Raw genomic sequence first — 20,846 nt, forward strand, 5'->3', positions numbered from 1 at the left:
GTGATATGAATAAAAACACGTTTGTGTTTGCAGAGGTCAGAACCACAGACAGAGAGCAGAGTCTCCAGGATCCATCTGTCCGTCTATGCAGAGTGCCCGGTCCAGAACTCCTCCTCCAAACTTCGGTCCTGAACCTGGACCCTCAGAGTCTACAGGATCCATCTGTCCGTCTATGCAGAGTGCCCGGTCCAGAACTCCTCCTCCAAACTTCGGTCCTGAACCTGGACCCTCAGAGTCTACAGGATCCATCTGTCCGTCTATGCAGAGTGCCCGGTCCAGAACTCCTCCTCCAAACTTCAGTCCTGAACCTGGACCCTCAGAGTCTACAGGATCCATCTGTCCGTCTATGCAGAGTGACCGGTCCAAAGAATGGAATCCAGTCTTCAGTCCTGGACCTGGACCTTCAGAGTCACGGTAAGAGACGGTTTCTACTGTAAACTGAGCTGAAGATGATTCAGTCATTAGACTCGTGTGAAGGAAACAGAGAGAAACCAGGAACCAGATCCACCAGACTCTGTGTACGATCCCCACGTCTGAGCCTTTAAACTGAAGTCACAGTAGACATTAAAGCAGCTGATGCAGAGAGACTTTTATTTTGAAAAATCAGAAACCGCACAGCTGAAAGAGCACAATAATGAATCTAAAGAGAGGAGTAATCAGCGTTTCCTGTCTGTGACTGTCTGAGCTTCTCCACAACATGTAGTGAAGCTCAGGTAGAGCTGCTGAAGCTTCTGTTGCAGCTTCAGTCTCCTCACACTGGACCAGAGCTCCAACACAGGTTCATTAGAGCCACACCAGCGTCTGGATCAGGAGCTTATTAGGACTCTCTCTCTCTTCTTTCCCTCTGCTATAAAACTGTTTTCTTGTCTGTAACAACATCTATTGCACGTCTGTCCGTCCTGAGTGAGGGATCCCTCCTCTGTTGCTCACCCTGACGTTTCTCCAATTTTTCCCTGTTAAAAGGATCTTCTTGGGAGTTTTTCCTCAGTGGATGTGAGGGCCCAAGGCAGTGGTACAAATTGACACAAATTAGTCTATGGACCCCCATTGGACAAAATGTTGAAGCAAACACCAGAAATACACAAATATTTGTTCTGAGACTGAAGGACGTTACTTTTTTAGTCAACGTATGTTCAAATTAGGGCCAATGACGTGAATTTTTGGAAATATTGTAGATACATTTCTGGAAAAAAGTGGAACAATTTCTCCAAAAATATAAAAAAATTTCTAGAAAAAAAATGGAAAGATTTCTCAAAAAAAAAAAGTTAATAATTCTAGAAAAAGTGGTAAAATTTCTCAAAAAGAGTTTAAATTCTAGAAAAAGTGGTAAAATTTTGCAAAAAAAAAATTATATCATTTTTAAATTCTAGATAAAAATGACATTCAAGAAAAGTAAAATTTCAAGAAAAAGTTGGGGACCCTGTTGAACCCTCTCAAGGACCCTGGGGCCCCACTTTGAGAACCACTGGTGTAAGGGCAGAGGATGTTGTTTGAAGACGACTGTTTGTAAAAATGGGCTTTACAAAAAATACTGCTTTGCCTTGCTCCTCTGGTTACTGAAGCTCCGCCCCTTGAGGTGGTTAACCAATCAGAGCCGAGATGTTGACCTGTGACTGTGACATGTTGCTGATACAGAAATGTCTTGACAGAGAGAAGAGGAGCGGTGTCTCTGTGGACGAGCAGCTGTCCTGCAGTGGACAAAGACCCAGAACCAGAGGTGAGCTGCAGACAACCAATCAGAGCAGCTGTGGACAAAGTGAGACTGAACATCTGTCTGCTGATGTGGTCATTTGTTGTTTTCTCCAGAGTCGTTGTTTCATCACACAGCACTGACATTTAAGATGATGATTCAAACCTTCTCTTTGTTGTCTGTAGTTTTTCTGTAGCTGATGAAAATAATCTGATCAGATTGTCAGACTCTCTGTCTTCAGTCTGACTCTGTCTCTTCTCTCTCAGCAGATGGTGGTCTGCAGGAGGTTTTAGATCAACATAAGATCAGTCTGAGGAGCAGATGTGAACGAGTGACTGAAGGAACTGAGGCAACAGGAAGTGGAACAGGAAGTGGAACCCTCCTCAACAGGATCTACACTGAGCTCTACATCACAGAGGGACAGAGTGAAGAGGTTAATACCCAACATGAGGTGAGACAGCTGGAGACAACGTCCAAGAAGAAGAAGACCCTCCATGACACTCCAATCAAGTGCAACGACATCTTTAAAGACTCACCTGTCCAACAGAGAGAGGACATCTCTACGGTCTCACCTGTCCAACAGAGAGAGGACATAGAGGACGTCTCCACAGTCTCACCTGTCCAAAAGAGACACAATGTCTCTTCCAACATTTCTGACAAAATGAGACGTAGGTTCTCTAAATATTTGCATCTTGAACAGAGAGACAAAGTCTCTACGGTCTCACCTGTCCAACAGAGAGAGGACGTCTCTACGGTCTCACCTGTCCAACAGAGAGAGGACGTCTCTACAGTCTCATCTGTCCAACAGAGAGAGGACGTCTCTACGGTCTCACCTGTCCAACAGAGAGAGGACATAGAGGACGTCTCCACAGTCTCACCTGTCCAAAAGAGACACAATGTCTCTTCCAACATTTCTGGCAAAATGAGACGTAGGTTCTCTAAATATTTGCATCTTGAACAGAGAGACAAAGTCTCTACGGTCTCACCTGTCCAACAGAGAGAGGACGTCTCTACGGTCTCACCTGTCCAACAGAGAGAGGACGTCTCTACAGTCTCATCTGTCCAACAGAGAGAGGACGTCTCTACGGTCTCACCTGTCCAACAGAGAGAGGACATAGAGGACGTCTCCACAGTCTCACCTGTCCAAAAGAGACACAATGTCTCTTCCAACATTTCTGGCAAAATGAGACGTAGGTTCTCTAAATATTTGCATCTTGAACAGAGAGACAAAGTCTCTACGGTCTCACCTGTCCAACAGAGAGAGGACGTCTCTACGGTCTCACCTGTCCAACAGAGAGAGGACGTCTCTACGGTCTCACCTGTCCAACAGAGAGAGGACATAGAGGACGTCTCTACGGTCTCACCTGTCCAACAGAGAGAGGACGTCTCTACAGTCTCACCTGTCCAACAGAGAGAGGACATAGAGGACGTCTCTACGGTCTCACCTGTCCAACAGAGAGAGGACGTCTCTACGGTCTCACCTGTCCAACAGAGAGAGGACGTCTCTACGGTCTCACCTGTCCAAAAGAGAGAGGACGTCTCTACGGTCTCACCTGTCCAACAGAGACAAATCATCAGAGTGGTTCTGACCAACGGCGTCGCTGGGGTTGGAAAAACCTTCTCAGTGCAGAAGTTCACTCTGGACTGGGCCGAGGGCTTGGAGAACCAAGATGTCAGTCTGCTGGTTCTGCTTTCGTTCAGGGAGCTGAACCTGATCAGAGATCAGTGGTTGAGTCTTCTCAGGCTGCTCCATGTTTTCCATCCAACATTACAGAAGGTCACAGCAGAGCAGCTGGCTGTCTGTAAACTTCTCTTCATCTTTGACGGCCTGGATGAAAGCCGACTGTCACTGGACTTCAACAACAGGGAGGTTGTGTCTGATGTCACACAGACGTCATCAGTCAACGTGCTGCTGACAAACCTCATCCAGGGGAATCTGCTTCCCTCGGCTCTGGTCTGGATCACCTCCAGACCTGCAGCAGCCAATCAGATCCCTCCTACATGTGTCGACAGGGTAACAGAGGTCCGAGGCTTCACTGACGCCCAGATGGAGAAGTACTTCAGGAGGAGGTCCAGTGATGAAGATCTGTCCAGAAGAATCATCTCACACATCAAGACGTCCAGGACCCTCCACATCATGTGTCAAGTCCCAGTCTTCTGCTGGATCAGTGCTACAGTTCTGGAGCACATGTTGACCACAGACCAGAGAGGAGAGCTGCCCAAGACCACGACTGACCTGTTCTCACACTTCCTGCTGGTCCAGACAAAGAGGAAGAAGAACAAGTACGGTGAGTGGTGGAGGTGGAGAGGAGATTTCATAAACTGTTGTTATTGCTCCAGTTCAGCTCTGATAGTGGCCGATGGCTGTGCAGCCTCCAGTCACATTCAGCTGCATCAGTATCTCCAAAATTGAAATATTGCAAAGGATTTAAAAAAAAAGCATTTTTAATAAAGAAATGTTGGCCTTCTGAAAACTATGTCCATCTATGTCCCCTCCGGACAATTCCTCTCTTTTGTGATGATCAGCTGCCAAAACAAAAAAGTATCATCAACTTGTTCATTTACAACAATGTCATTTTGTTTTCACAGGGGATCAGGTGATTAATCAATCATCAGCTTCTTCAGGCTCCAAACTATTGTCATTCTTTCGATCATTAAAAACCCACCGTCCATTAACCTCTAGTAAGGGACATGAGACGAGTCCACAGGAGCTGACGGAGGCCGACAGGGAAGTTCTTCTGAAGCTGGGGAGGCTGGCGTTTGAACAGCTGCAGGAAGGAAACATCATGTTCTACCAAGAAGACCTGAAGCAGTGTGGTCTGGATGTCACAGAGGCCTTGGTGAACTCAGGACTCTGTACTGAGATCTTCAAAAGAGAGAGTGTGATCTTCCAGAAAACAGTCTACTGCTTTGTTCATCTGAGTGTTCAGGAGTTTCTGGCTGCAGTCTACATGTTCCACTGTTTCACCAACAGGAATACACAGGTCCTGGAGAACTTCCTGGGAAAACAACATGATGATTTAACCCTGGATGACTTCCTGCAGAGAGCCATGCAGAAATCCCTTGGCAGTAGAAACGGTCACCTGGACCTGTTTGTTCGCTTCCTTCATGGCCTCTCTCTGGAGTCCAACCAGAGGCTGTTAGGAGGTCTGCTGGGTCAGACAGACAACAGTCCAGAAACCATCCAGAGAACCATCAACAACCTGAAGGAGATGAACAGTGATGACATCTCTCCTGACAGAAGCATCAACATCTTCCACTGTCTGACGGAGATGAAGGACCAGTCAGTTCATCAGGAGATCCAACAGTTCCTCAAGTCAAAGAACAGATCAAAGAAGAAACTCGCTGAGATCCAGTGCTCAGCTCTGGCCTACATGCTGCAGATGTCAGAGCAGGTTCTGGACCAGTTGGACCTGGAGAAGTACAACACATCAGATCAGGGACGACAGAGACTGATCCCAGCTGTGAGGAACTGCAGGAAGGCTCGGTGAGTCCAGACATGATCAATACAATTATTGATCAGTGGATCAGATCAGAGGTTTAGTCAAGTTCAGATAAACCCAGTTTTCATTGATTCTCATTCTCAACAGGTCAGTTGTGTTTTTTCTGGAGCTGTTGTCAAAACTGTGAGCTCCAACATGGAGATTCTTCAGTTGGTTGTGTTGTTGCTGCTCAGTGAATAGAAACACGTCTTTAGTGTTTTTTGTTGAGTTTATTTTGACTTTTTGGTTTGATTCCAACCTGATGAAACAAATGAAAGCAGCTCCACTGATCTTCCTCCTCAGTGTTTCCAGCTGTTTCCAGCTGTTGGTAGGACTGTGTAGTGTTAAAGCTGTAGTGTCTCCAGAGGGAGCTGTGTGCAGTCTGATCAATGTCTTCAGGTGATATCACCTGAGTCAGTGTGGGCGGAGTCTGAAGATGAGGTGAAGTTATGGGGGGGGGGGGCTGGTCGTTTAGAACCCCATCCTCATTGTAAATGACTCGTATAGGTCAAAGCTACGTTGCGTACGTAGTGTGAGTAAAGTGGCTCGGTCACTGCAGACAGCTCTGAACTTGTTACCAAGGCAACAAGATTTAAGGTTAAACTCACCTGTTCGGAGGGGCGTCACCTGACAGACTGAGCCCCTCCCTCTTGTGTTGAGGAGAGAGGAACGGTCAGATTGAACTCTGCCTATAACAGAGGTTCGACTGGCCTGGAGCTGGTGTTTCTCATCTCCAGTGAATCCAGTAGCATGTGAGCAGCAAACATCATCTCCATCAGTCTGTTGTTGTCATTTATTCTCATTCTGCTGCTCCTCTCACACACTGCACACACAGGTGTGTGACTGACTCACTATGGTTGTTATAGACTTTATTTTTCTGTTTTATTTCTAATGGGCCCATGTACAATATTACACAGAGGCTAAATGTTGACATGTGATGCGTTGTAGCAGAGTTAGCTTCAAGCTAATGTACATCTGCAGTCCCTCTGCAGTTACCATGACGATCTGAGTCTCTGTGACCTTCTCCTGACTCAGTAACAGGTGTTTAGGTTGTTGCTTTTACAAAGATCATGAATGTTATTGCAGCTCAGGACTGAAATCTAGTGATATCACTGGATGTTGTTGTTGAATAGAATTAAAGAAGAGGAAGCCTCAGAGCTCCTTCAGGAGGAAATAGACTCTATTTAAAAAGGGCCCAGCCAATCAGGTGCAGGACCGAGCCATGAGGATCATCCTAGTGAGAGAATATGAGCTGAACCATCCCATCATCATGTCCCACCATCACATGCACCAACTGGATTTCACCATTTACATCAGAGTTTTATTTGAACAGATTTGATGTTTTCTCTAATCACAGACTAGGTTCCTGTGGACTCTCAGAGACTCACTGTGAAGTCGTGGCCTCAGCTCTGAAGTCCGACCTCTCCCACATGAGACACCTGGACCTGAGCTACAACAACCTGAAGGATTCAGCAGTGAAGGTCCTGTGTGCTGGACTGGAGAGTCCAAACTGTAGACTGGAGACTCTGAGGTCAGTTTGTCTGTCGTAGTTTTTTGTCTGTATTCAGGTCAAATGTTTGAAGTTTCACTTGTTCATTGGTTGAGGATTTCAACAAAGAGCTGGAGAAGAGAAAGGACTCGGTGTTTATTACTACCAGAAGAAGGTGAGACCAGTCAGTGTTTGTGATGGAGACAAGTTCTCTGGTTTTTATCATCTAGATTTTGATCTTCAACCCAGAAACTTGATGAGGATCAACCTCACAGATGTTCTGCTGCTGATTTGAACATGACAGAAGCTTCAACAAATATTTCCCCAAGCTGAAGTCACATCAGTGATGATGATGAACGGCAGCAGATTGGAGATTTCTGGAAACATCAAAGGTTTCTATGGTTCCAGTTGATTTCCAGCTGGTTCTTGAAAACAGAATCTATTGTGTTCATTTTCACTGTTGATCATTTTATTCTTGGTGTCTGTTCAAACAGATTTACAGGCTCAATGTTCCACAAAGAGCTGATTGTCCTTCCACTGTGGATGTGACATGTGTCTGAAAGGCTCTGATAGGGCTCAGGCTCTTTGAGGCCCAAGAACACAAGAACAGAAGGACAAAGTCCCTCTACTCATTGAGACACTGATCATTAGGGGTGTCAACAATAATCGATTCGGCGATGCATTGCAATGCGGGACATGCACGATTCAGCATCGATGCGGCAACGTGCCATAATCAATTATGTCACTGTTTATTTTCTGGCCTCAAATAAAGTTGTGAAGTTTCAATTACCTCCGGGGGCGTTTCCGGAGCAACGACATGCACAGCCTGTAGCTACATGCTAAGCGGCAGCAGTAGCAGTGTTGCCGCTGGCTTTCTTTTTCCTTTTTTTTTCACCCGCGGTCTGGTTGAGAATTAATTAATTAACGCTCGTGAGTGCGGCCGTGTTGGGGCCGAGATTCAACAAGCCGGTCTGGTTTTACCGTTACTACAGGAAGTATGCCCGTTATCACCAATAAACACAGTAGAGGAGGGGGAGTGACTGAGCTCAGGCTGGGGGGTCTCTGATGCAGAGAGAGAGACCTGCCGTGCCGTGTAAAAACAACCACAACAGAAAGTGTCACGACTTCCTGTATCTGGCCCTTCAAAATAAAAGCCCCGTAGTCTTTCATATAGTTAAGTCATATTGATTTTGAGTTAATATTGACAAGACACGGCTCCAAAGGTTTGTTTGTTTTTATATCCAATATTAATACCTGTACCATTCAATTTTATTTTATTTTATGACATTTATGTAAAAGATACAGGAGAGTGATAATACACAGCAGCCGATAAAATCTGTTGTTCAATATTTCATGACTGATGAAAAATTTGCCGTGTTGTGTGCAGTAGAATTTTGATGCATTGCAATGCATCGCAATGCATCGTAGAATCGAATCGAATCGAATCGAATCGTTACCTGCTGAATCGTACTCGAATCGAATCGTGTGGGCAGTGCCAATGCACACCCCTACTGATCATTGATCAGGACACATCTGATCCATTACCACTGATTTGATCTACATCTGTTATTCTTTATTCAGATTGAAGGACTGCTGTTTGTCAGAGATCAGCTGTTCTTCTCTGGTCTCAGCTCTGAAGTCCAACCCCTCCCACCTGAGACACCTGGACCTGAGCAACAACTGGAGCCTGCAGGATTCAGGAGTGAATGATCTGAGTGGTTTTCTGGAGAGTCCAGACTGTAGACTGGAGACTCTGAGGTCAGTTCACTGACTGTCACTGTTGTAGATCTTAGATCTTTATTCCACAACTGAACCTGATTGATCTTCACTCAGAACTTGAATCATTGACTTTGATGTGATGAATGAAGGACGTTTGAAATAGTTGTTGTCTCATGTTTCCACTTGTTCTTCTCTCACACTGACAATGACTCTTCACTTTCAGCTCATTTCACTCAGTCTGATCAATAATGTCTGTTCACTTGACTTCATTTTGTTCACAGAGATGATTTGAATCTGATCTTAAAGTCAGAGCGTTTGACTAAATAAAGACTGACTGGTCTGAAGCCATCCCATAAGATGTGGGGGGGAGTGGGCCTTTAGACTTTGATCCAGTTGAACACACACACACACACACACACACACACACACACACACACACACACACACACACACACACACACACACACACACACACACACACACACACACACACACACACACACACACACACACACACACAAGATCCTTACCTCTTGAGCATGACTTCTGGTGTAGCCTATGCTTTCAGCTTCTGTGGAAGACAAATATCCCATAAATATTAGTGTTTAAATTGCCATTCATGTCACAAACTCATGTATTTTTAAATGTCAACCATACATGGTAGATGTTTCCCACAATGACCATGGCACAACCTCCAATGCATTAGCAACCCTGTCTTTATAGATGATTCAAATGTACACAGTTTCACAGCCCTCGCAGATATATCCAGTTTGATATTTGAAATATCCACAATTTGAGTTCCGGTGACGTCACCATCCTGAATGGCAGCCTAAAGTAACAGCTCCCTCGCGAAAATAGTTATTTGGCCCCTTTAGACCGTCAAATACCAGATCTTCAGATAATACTTGAACAGACAAGAGGGGCAAGAATGGGGAAGTCGCGTGCAAACAAAGAAACCACCGCCGCAGAAACTGCAAGTGCAGAAAATTCGGAGAACAGCTCTCCTACGAAGGGACAAGATGGCGAAGCTAATGCTAACCCAGCTCTTTCAAGTGCCGCCGCAAGTCTGGCAAAAGTTTTGGAGGAGATTCGGGACTTCCGAAAAGACACAAAAGAACAACTGAACGATATTAAATCAGAGATTACCAGCGTTAACCAAAAAATAGCGGAGGCAGAGGTGCGAATTGAAAAAGTGGAAGACCGCGTTCAAAACCTGGAGCAGGTGCTGAATAAGGTGATAAAAGTCATGCACCAGCAAGAAAACAAGCTACTCGACCATGAAGGGAGATCCCGACGGGAGAATCTAAGGATATATAATGTTCCTGAAGGAGCCGAGGGATCGTCTATGATGGACTTTGTGGAAAAACTACTGCGGGACACGCTGGGGATAAACCCTACCGCGGAGCTCGACATCGAGAGGGCGCACCGGGCGCTGGCACCAAGACCCACCGGAGACAGGCAAGACAAACCGCGGTCAATAATAGTCAAATTCCTCCGCTATAGGGTTAAAGAAGAGATTCTACGCAGAGCTTGGGAAAAGAAGAAGGTTTTCCTGAACGGGAGGCTAATATACTTTGACCAGGATTACCCTCCAGCAGTCCTGCAGAAGAGGAAGGAATACGCAGAGGCGAAGCGGGTGTTAAAGCAGAAAAATATCCGCTTCCACACTCCGTTCCCGGCTAAACTACGAGTGTTTTATGAGGATGGAACACGTCTGTATCAGACAGCGGAGGAGGCGACCACAGACATGAAGGACAGAGGGCTACCAGTCAGCGTGATTACACCGAAGGAGAGTCTGGCTGAGCAGCTGTCCCGCACCGCCTGGGAAACAGCGGGAGGACCGATCCGGCGAGGGACAGGTGAGGAGCGAGAGAAAAACATCAGAGAGAGACTGCGAGGCTTCAGAAGACAGGTCACACCCTCCTCAGAGGAGTCATAAGTACTGACTGACTTCTAAAGTGAGGTAAAAACTAAAACAGAATTTAAAATATGCGGTGTTACGCCCACCTCAGAATATTTGCATATACTTTTACCCCAGTTGGGTGAGAATATATATATATCAGTCCACCATAGTGTGCATGGCATGTCTGAGTGTGTTTGTATGTACTGCTGCTGTAACCTGTGAATTTCCCCGTCGTGGGATGAATAAAGGCATACTTTACTTTACTTTACTTATATATATAAGCGAGGGATGCATAAGGACACATTTTCTGTGTAATGAACAGAGACCTTTTTCCTCCTTTCTCCAAGTGCCATGGTGGGGGCCCTCAGCCCACAGGTGGGAGAGGCTTTCCCTCACAGCTAGACGTTCTTTCTAGCTCAGCCCAGGGTCATCTATTAGAGACCCCAGCCTTGGAATCACAGTTCTATTTCTTTACCTGTTACCTATGTTCGATGTTCTTGTTTGTTCAGGGAGTAGATCTACTAAGTCCTACTTTATTTATTTTGTTGACACACAGTGAATACGCATGGCTAGTGACAAAGTAAAATTTATTTCTTTTAATGTCAATGGGCTGTTAAACCCAATTAAACGTAGCAAAATCCTATCTAAAGTGAGAGCAGAACAAGCCCATATAGTCTACTTACAGGAGACCCACCTGACAGATAAGGAGCATGTAAAATTAAAGAGAATGGGCTTCACTAATTTGTTCTTTTCTTCATACAAATCAGGACATAGGAGAGGAGTTGCAATCCTCATTTCAAGCAAACTAAATTTTGAAAAAGTATCCGAAATGTGTGATAAAGAGGGCAGATTTATTTTAGTAAAAGGAAAGATAGATGGGAATCCAATCACCCTTTTGAACGTTTATGCCCCCCCAGGGAGTGATATTAGTTTCTTCCAAAGAATCACTAATATTATGGTAACAGAAACAGAAGGCCTTCTGATTTGTGGAGGGGATTTAAATATACATTTACAGCCCAAATTAGACTCGTCTAGTAGGAAAACTCACGATGTGAAATCCCTATATAAGAAAGTAAATACACTTCTTGAGGAGGTAGGTTTAATTGACATATGGCGAGACCTTTTCCCTAACAGAAGGGATTACACTCACTATTCCGCTCCTCACTCTCTCTATACAAGGATAGATTATTTTATAACATTTGGCAAGGATAAAGATAAAATACATACTTGTGGAATTGGGACGATAGATCTAAGTGACCATGCACCAATATACTTATCCATTGATTTTAACCTACGGTTAAAAAATAATACATGGAAATTGAACTCAAGCCTGTTAAATGATCCATCCTTTAAGGCACAAATTAAATCAGAAATTAGTCTCTTCTTAGAGTTCAATGATACTGGAGAGGTCTCACCTCCCATATTATGGGATACTCTGAAAGCTGTTCTAAGAGGGAAAATTATAGCAATATCCTCATTCAAGAAAAAAAATAGGAATAAAAAATTAGAAGACTTAAAAAACAAACTAAAGGAACTAGAAAGAAAACATAAAATGGATTCGGCACAGGATACACTAGGAGAAATTAAAAACATTAGGAATGAAATTAATAATCTAGCCACACAAGAAATCAAGAAAAATTTAATGTTTCTGAAACAGAGACACTATGAAAGTGGCTCTAAATCTACGAAAATACTGGCGTGGAAACTGAAAAAAAAGATAGCCGAAAATACAATTCATAAAATTAGGGACCCAAGAACAAAAGTGATAAAAAATAAATTAAATGAAATTCAGGAAGCTTTCGAAGCATTTTATAAAACCCTATATTCCGAAGTTCCTGGTGGGACTGTAACTCAGATTGACAGCTTCCTGAATTCCCTAGACCTACCCACTCTAGATGAAGAACAAAATCAAACAATGATAGCAGACATAACTGAAGAAGAATTAAAAGTTGCAATTAGTAGGCTTAAATTAAGCAAGTCACCAGGATCTGATGGTTACACGGCAGAGTGGTATAAAGAATTTAAAAAAGAACTAATACCCGTTCTACTTCCCACATTGAATTGGGCTTTGAAAAAGGCACAAACGCCACCCAGCTGGAAGGAGGCAATAATTTCAGCCATACCAAAAGAAGGCAAGGATAAAATGGAGTGTGGATCTTTTAGGCCAATTTCTGTTCTTAATGTGGACTATAAACTTTTTACGTCTATCATGGCCAAACGATTGGAAGAGTTTCTACCAACATTGATACATAACGACCAGACAGGTTTCATACATCAACGCCAAACACAAGACAATATACGAAAGACACTACATATTATGGACCATATACAAAAAAATAAAATTAAAGCAATTGTGATAAGCGTAGACGCTGAAAAAGCCTTTGATTCCGTCAATTGGAACTTTCTCTACAGGGTATTATATAAATTCGGCTTCCATGATACGACTATTAAAACTATACAGGCACTATATAACAATCCTACTGCTAGGATTAAAATCAATGGATATTTATCTAACAGTTTTACCCTAGAAAGGGGCACCAGACAGGGTTGTGCATGGTCACCATTACTTTTCGCATTATATTTGGAACCACTAGCTCAATTCATTAGACAAAACGAAGACATCAAGGGAATCACTATTAAAGGGACGGAATATAAATTGGCCTGTTATGCGGATGACATTTTGGTCTACCTTGGACACCCAACATACTCTTTACCTAAATTGATGCAATCATTTGAACAGTACGGCCAATTATCAGGGTACAAAATCAATATAGGTAAAACCCAGCTACTTACATATAATTATAGCCCACCAGAAGAAATAAAAGGTAGTTACCCCCTGGCATGGCAAACAGAGTCTTTTAAATACCTAGGCATCAACCTACCAAAAGATCTTACAAAATTATTTGAACAGAATTATCTACCCATACATAAAAAAATAAAGGACGACATAGCAAGATGGAATTTAATTCCCTTCTTTAGCCTTAGCTCCAGAATTGACTCTATCAAAATGAATATATTGCCAAGATTTTTATATTTATTTCAAACCCTGCCAATAGAGATTAACCAAAATCAATTTAACGAGTGGGACAAGATGTTATCTAGGTATATATGGCAAGGTAAAAGACCCAGGGTTCGCCTTAAAACTTTACAGCTGGCTAAGCAAAAGGGAGGATGGGGCTTGCCTTATTTCAGATATTATTATTTTGCAGCGCAGATGAGAGCAGTGATATGCTGGTGTAACCCGTCATACACTGCCCAATGGAAAAACCTTGAGGAAAAAATGTTGTCCATTCCCATTCAGGCAACTTTAGCTGATAACAATTTACAAACCCATATAAATAACATTGATAACCCATGGGTGAAATGGACCCTTAAAACATGGAAAACTATCATAAAGGAATATAAACTCGAGAACAATATTACAGCTCTTAAATGGTGTGCTTACGAGTCAGAGTTTACACCTAATAAACTGGATTCTAGATTCAAGGACTGGATAGCTAAGGGTATAACAGTCCTATGTAGTATAATGAAAGATGGAAAATTGGTCAGTTTCGAAACGCTTAAAAGGACACATTTATTAGAAAAACAAGACTTCTATCGATATCTGCAATTACGGCATTATGTTGATGCGAAGATGAAAAATGTAACAAAGACAAGCACACGTTTGATTGAATTGTTTATAAAAAGCTATAATTCAGAAACTATTGATAGAACTGTTTCATGTCTATATAAGGGTCTATTGGATTTGAAATCACATTCAACTTCATATATTAAAATAAAATGGGAGAAGGAAGGAGGGATAAATATATCTGAGGAAGAATGGACGGCAATATGGAGGTATCAATGGAGGTGTACCAGCTCGCAAAAGTGGAGGGAATTCGGCTGGAAGAGCCTAATTAGGTACTTTATTACACCCTCCCAGAAGTCTCACTATGATAATAACTCTCCTGTCTGCTGGAGGAACTGTGGAAATCAAAGTGCCAACCACTACCATATTTTTTGGGACTGCTCTGTCTTGAGGGACTACTGGAGAGAAATACACAACGCTCTACAGGATATCTTCAAATGTGAAATACCCCTTGAGAGTAAGACTATGTTTTTTGGACACATACCTCAGGAATGGCCGAAAAGAGATAAACATTTAGTAAATATTTTGCTGGTGGCCTGTAAAAAGAGTATTACCAGAAAATGGTTATCACCGGAGAGCCCAACCATAAATATATGGATGGATATCACAATGGACATTTATAAAATGGAAAAGATAACAGCTTTTGTTAATCACAAATTGGAGAAATTTACATCATATTGGGAAAACTGGGTCAAATATGTCACGCCACATAGGCCGGATTTTATTTTCACAAACCAATAATTATGATGTATGAGAAAGATCACTCCCTACCAGTACATAGTTTTTTTGTCTGTTTGTTTCAATTGTTGTTATGGTTGTAAGTTTTTCTTCTCATAACTTGGATATAAACTAAAATAAATTCCGGCATTTAGGGCAGACAACAGATGTAAGAAGTATGTTCACATGATGTATATGCTGTAAATGTCTGTTTCTGAATGTCAATAAAAAATAAATTACAAAAAAAAAGAAATATCCACAATTTGCCTACAGTGGAAAAATACCGTCATCTATGTGAATAAACAAATGATATGAAATTGGATAACATTACATAGCTTAAGGCCACATGGTGAAACAAGCAAAACTTGAATAAGGCTTTTCTCATTGACTCTCTTGCTCAGCATATATCTCGATGAAACTTAATTAAAGACGTGCAAATTCATTATTTTTGTAGAACTGTTAGATGTAAAGGGAATAATACTCAACATGAAATGTCCTTTATATTGAGTTTCTTCAGCTAACACACCGTCTTGCTATCGGAACATGTCCACGCATGTTATGTGGGTGGGAACATGAAATTGTAACTCCATTGTCGAGAAAAATTAAGTTATCAAGCCAACTTAGTTAAGTAAGTACAACTTGAATTTGGTTTTAAACCCATTAACAATGAAATTTGAGTTTAAATCACATGCAAAATTAAGTTGATGTAATTACCAACATTATTATTTGAACACGACTTGTAAAATAAAGTTTGCAACTTAGAAGGTTGTTCTAAATCAACTAATTAGAATTTTTAAATTGCGTCCATGTATTAAATCAAGTGGTGGTAAAAGCTCTGAGTTGATTTTTAGAATGTATATTGACAGGCTGTCCTGAGGTCAGCAGCAATGATCAATCTGTTTTCACCTGAAGAGCTGAATGAATGTTGTTCTTCTTTTATTCTTTATCCAGATTGGAGGGCTGCAGTTTGTCAAAGATCAGCTGTTCTTCTCTGGTCTCAGCTCTGAAGTCCAACCCCTCCCACCTGAGACACCTGGACCTGAGCTCCAACTGGAACCTGAAGGTTTCAGACCCGAAGGATCTGAGTGGTTTTCTGGAGAGTCCAGACTGTAGACTGGAGACTCTGAGGTCAGTTCACTGACTGTTGTAGATCTTAGATCTTTATTCCACAACTGAACCTGATTGATCTTCACTCAGAACTTGAATCATTGACTTTGATGTGATGAATGAAGGACGTTTGAAATAGTTGTTGTCTCATGTTTCCACTTGTTCTTCTCTCACACTGACAATGACTCTTCACTTTCAGATCATTTCACTCAGTCTGTTGCAGTAATGTCTGTTCACTTGACTTCATTTTGTTCACAGAGATGATTTGAATCTGATCTCAAGAGCGTTTGACTGAATAAAGACTGACTGGTCTGAAGCATCACATAAGATGTGTGTGTGTGTGTGTGTGTGTGTGTGGGGGGGGGGGGGTCAGCTGAATGTGTGTAGTTTTAGTTTCCTGAGACCAAGACCAAGAAAGACCTTAGTCCTGAATCAGGACTGGACCTTTAGACTTTGATCCAGTTCAGTCCTGAATCAAAGTGTTGGAGTCAGTGTTAAGTCAGTGATCAGTCTGATCAGATATTGATTCTATATTGACAGACTGTCCTGAGGTCAGCAGCAATGATCAATCAGTTTTGACATGAAGAGTTGAATGAATGTTGTTCTTCTTTTATTCTTTATTCAGATTGGAGCACTGCTGTTTGTCAGGGATCAGCTGTACTTCTCTGGCCTCAGCTCTGAAGTCCAACCCCTCCCACCTGAGAGAACTGGACCTGAGTGACAACAGGAACCTGAAGGATTCAGACGTGAAGGATCTGCGCGATCTCCAAAAGAGTCCAGACTGTAGACTGACGACTCTAAGGTCAGTCAAGTCTGTAGCTGTTTCCCTCCAGATCAATCAACTCATGAAGGAAAAGTGCTTCTGGGCAGTTTAACTGGTTTATGGAGTTGGTTTTCATCATGTAAATTAGATCCACAACCAGACATTTAGACATATAGACATAGACATATAGACAGCATAGTGCGAATTACAGGGGGGTTTGGGGGGGTTTGACCCCCCTAATTACGACTTCGACCCCCCTAAAAGAGGTACAAATAACAGATAGGGGGGGTTGAAACATTTATCTTTCTTATTAGTAATCATAAATACTACAATATACAGTATTCCATAGTCATGCCAGGACAGGAAGATGCTTGTAGTAACATTTCAGACACCCATAGTGGACTAAACCATTTCATTGCCTGAATCTGTGCATGTCACTGACTGGTTCACATCCAAGTCGGCGTGTACATTTAAAACTGACTTCACACCGTGTCATGGACTGCTGTAAATGAATGTAAGTAGCTACCAAGCTATTTAATATACTTACTTACTCTAGAAGATTTTTTTGGTGACTACAAAAGTTGTTTGTGTGGTACATTATGTGCCGCATGAACTGTAAAATTGTGTAAAATTTGGTTTATCATCATCAACAGACGATGAACAAGCAAGATACTGTAAGACTTCTGTTAACTCAAGCACGCGCCTGCGCTGTGTAAAATGTTGTTGACCCCCCCAATTGTCATTGTATAATTCGCACTCTGATAGACAGGATGCCATAGCTGAAGGTCTAAATGTTCCAGCATCAGGTAAAGGTGTTAGGATGAAACCAGGAAGTAGGAGCCAGACGTCCTGTTGCATCTATCACTCATATCAGATTGACTAAATCCATGTTGTTGATGAAGACACAGCAATACAGTGTGAAAAGTTGTGAAGGTGGTTCCTGTAACATTGTGTAGAGAGGGGGGTCTACACAATGTAACAGTGAACGGCTTCACTCTCACTACAGGCCAATGTCCACTCACTCAACTACTGACTAACAACAACTGACACATCTGGTCTGAACAGGACTGAAGTCGCTGCTGCATCACTGACTCAACAGTCTGTCATTCATCACCTCTCCTCTGTCTGTGTGTCTCTAGGTGTAGTTGGTATTGAGACCACAGCTTCTTCACCAGTTCCTGCCAGATGAACCAGAGGAAGTGGAGGAGACTCCAGCGCTGCAGTCTGAACTGATCTGAGAACAGCTCCACTGTCACACACAGAGTCCAGTCCACCATCGTCCCTGTGTGTCCTCTGGACCTGACAGAGCAGCATCAGTGTCTCTGGACTTAAATCTCATGAAGCTGCTCTGAGCTTCACCTGTCAATGCTCCATTGCTGTGTTTTGTTCTCCCTCCCTGCCTGAGGGGGGCGCTGTCCTTTGCCCTGTTCCCATTGGGCCTTTGTTTCTTGATTGGAGCCCAGTCTGATGTGACGATGTGACGATGGGAGAAGCAGCCTGATTCACCTGCTGCTGGAGCAGCTGTTGGTCCAGATTGATTGATTGATTGATTGATTGATTGATTGATTGATTGATATCTTTATTTCGATCATGGAAAAAACTTTAACCCCAGTGTAACAAGCGCGCTACCCTGTTTAAGTTTAGGTACTAACAGTTAGCAACACAACACAATTATCATTTTATACAAACATTTTATAATTGTGAACCATAAGCATTAAATATTAGCAGTGATAAATAAAATAGAAATACAAATGGCCATACAGTTCATTTCATCATTTCTCATTTGAATGACGTTGCAGCACACAGTTCCACAATTGCCCCAAAAGGGAGAGTTCAACTTCACCTGTACTGGCGAGGCACACGCTCAGTGCAACGGCCCAATGTTTGAATGTCCAGTGGAAAGGGGGGAAAGTCCGTGTTGGGGGGTGAGTGTGTGTAATGTGTGTGTGGGCCGTGCGTGTGTGGCAAGGGGCAAGAGTTAGAAAGAGGAGCGGTTGCACAATGGAGCCTCCTACCAGCCCGACAGTGAGCAGTGGAGGTTCAGTAGGTTCCTTCCTGGCGCAGTCTTCAGGCTTTGTGCCCGGGCTAGGCTCTAGCTCCCAGAGCACTCCGCTCCCAGAACGCAGGTCTGTTAGTGACTCCCAGTATCTCTAAAAACAGACTGGGAGGTAGAGCCTTCAGTTACCGGGCTCCTTTACTGTGGAACCAGCTCTCTCCATGGGTCAAAGAGGCAGACACTCTAACTACATTTAGACCTTCCTTTATGACAGGGCCTTTAGTTAGGGCTGGTTCAGGTAGCTCTGAACCATTTTATAGCTACGCTGCTATAGGCTTAGACTGCTGGGGACACATCTGGTTACACAGAGCCCTCTCCTTTCTCCTCCTCTCCCCTCCCCTCCTCTCCTCTCCTCAGTATATTTTTGAACTGTCATTATCTGTTGTACTTTGTAGTTTGGCCTTGGTGTCTCGCACTCTCTCTGTGTTTCCGCAGATCCACCGGAGCTCCATCTCTCTGCACCAGCCCCCCCCCCCCCCCCCCCCCCCCCTCAGCAGAGACTGCCTTCATCAACTCCTGCTAACATTTCCATATTTCGCACATTCTGTGACAAACTGTAAACTGTTTTCTTGTCTGTGACAACATCTATTGCACGTCTGTCCGTCCTGGGTGAGGGATCCCTCCTCTGTTGCTCACCCTGAGCTTTCTCCTGGTTTTCCCTGTTAAAAGGGTTTTCCATGGAGTTTTTCCTCAGTGGATGTGAGGGTCTAAGGACAGAGGATGTTGTTATGATGGGATGTAAAGCCCTTTGAGACAAACTGTTTGTAAAAACGGGCTATACGAATAAAATTGCCTTGCCTTGCCTTGCCTTGCCTTCTTCGTTGGTTTATTTATGAACGTGAAACTCTTGAATCGTACTCTCTGATTGGCTGGATTTTCCCTTCAGGCTGCCGTACAAACAGCTCTCTAAAGCAAGACCTTTGTTATATAAGAAGAATTATAAGGCTACAAAGGCCAAACAGTTTTTTATTTTATAGCGATTATACACTGATACTAATATATTCATGGGTAGTAGACCTAAGTATTCAGATTTTAACAATAAACCTTGACAAATATTATTCAAAAAATTGACACAATTAGGATTAACTTTAAAAACATAAACAGACCGTGTGTATATAATGAATGAGCTGTTTCCTCTGTGGTCAGACTCGATCCATCCGGATCTCTGTGGTGACTCACACTTGGCTGCAAACAGGGAAAAGTCATTTAGATTAAGTGAAAAGTTTTCCACCTTTCCAACTTTGATCCTTGTGGTGTTTTTATGTAACTCTGATGAGATCACAGCAGGTGGAAGATCTGACTGACTGACTCTGTCACCGCTGGAGTTCATGTCTCAAACTGGTTTTACCTTTAGAAACAACAACGGTTAAGAAAAAATACTAAAATAAACTTTTTCTAGTTGGTGGAGTTGGGGTTAAGCAGGTGCCTTACCACTGGACTACAACTATACACAATTAGACCAGAGTTTTACACAGTCATTAATCTGAGATGATTCAGTGATAGCTGAAGGCCTATAGCAGAATGGTAGAAAAGAAGCCGGAGGTAGAAGTGGAGGACTTCTGCATGAGGTGACACTGTTTTTATGTGAATTTAAACAAAGTATAATGTGATTCCAGCAAGTTACGAACTGGAACCTCATCTGCTCTGCCCTAAAAAAAGAACTGGGGTAAATGGAAGCAAAGAGCTCCCAGGATAAAGCTCCTGTTGGTAAGTTGATTAAAGTAAACTCCGCAACTTGGTCGGAAATTCCCTCTGCCAAGCGCCCCCCACACACACACCAAGTAGGCTAGGCCTGGCCATAAACGCACCCACAGAAAACGTACCGTATCCATAGCAACCGGAGACTTCAAAACGATCTCACGTCTCTCTCACCATGAAACACACTCTTCTTGTGTGTGTCTGCGTGTGTGGAGCATAGACTGTAAAAAATATGGCTGTAGCGTCCGTGACGTCACCCATTGGTTTTGGGGAGTCGTTTTTGTGACTCCAACATGGCGGCCTGAACAGCGGCATGTTGAATTGGCCAGCCGAGAACCCGCCCACTGGCCTCGAAGCAGCTGTCCACGGAGCTGCTCGGACCTGTCACTCAACGTTTCCGTGCCCTAATTGGCCAGAGCTTTAACCTAATAATAGTAAAACGGTAGAGTTAAAAAAAAAAATCACCCCCTCAGAGTGTGTGCAGGGGTAGAAACTATCGATTGAGACCAAAAAACATTCTTTGATCATGTTTATTGAGGATGTAAAGTCGGCTATTTTAACATGGGGGTCTATGGGGAATGCTGCTTTCTGACA

At 43.0% G+C, this 20,846-nt stretch overlaps 1 protein-coding gene across 1 annotated transcript in view; it reads left to right on the forward strand.

The window, feature by feature from the left end:
• LOC310994971 (NACHT, LRR and PYD domains-containing protein 12-like) overlaps nt 1-20,846 on the forward strand; it is a 61,318-nt gene that overhangs the window by 21,733 nt on the left and 18,739 nt on the right. The window contains exons 11-14 of the mRNA XM_083983902.1: nt 5,077-5,177; nt 6,530-6,703; nt 8,243-8,419; nt 15,580-15,756. Coding sequence (XP_083840028.1) covers nt 5,077-5,177; nt 6,530-6,703; nt 8,243-8,419; nt 15,580-15,756 — 629 coding nt within the window. The remainder of the gene's footprint in view (nt 1-5,076; nt 5,178-6,529; nt 6,704-8,242; nt 8,420-15,579; nt 15,757-20,846) is intronic.

The sequence above is a fragment of the Trachurus trachurus genome (assembly GCF_905171665.1).
Source record: "Trachurus trachurus genome assembly, chromosome: 12".
NCBI lineage: Eukaryota > Metazoa > Chordata > Actinopteri > Carangiformes > Carangidae > Trachurus > Trachurus trachurus.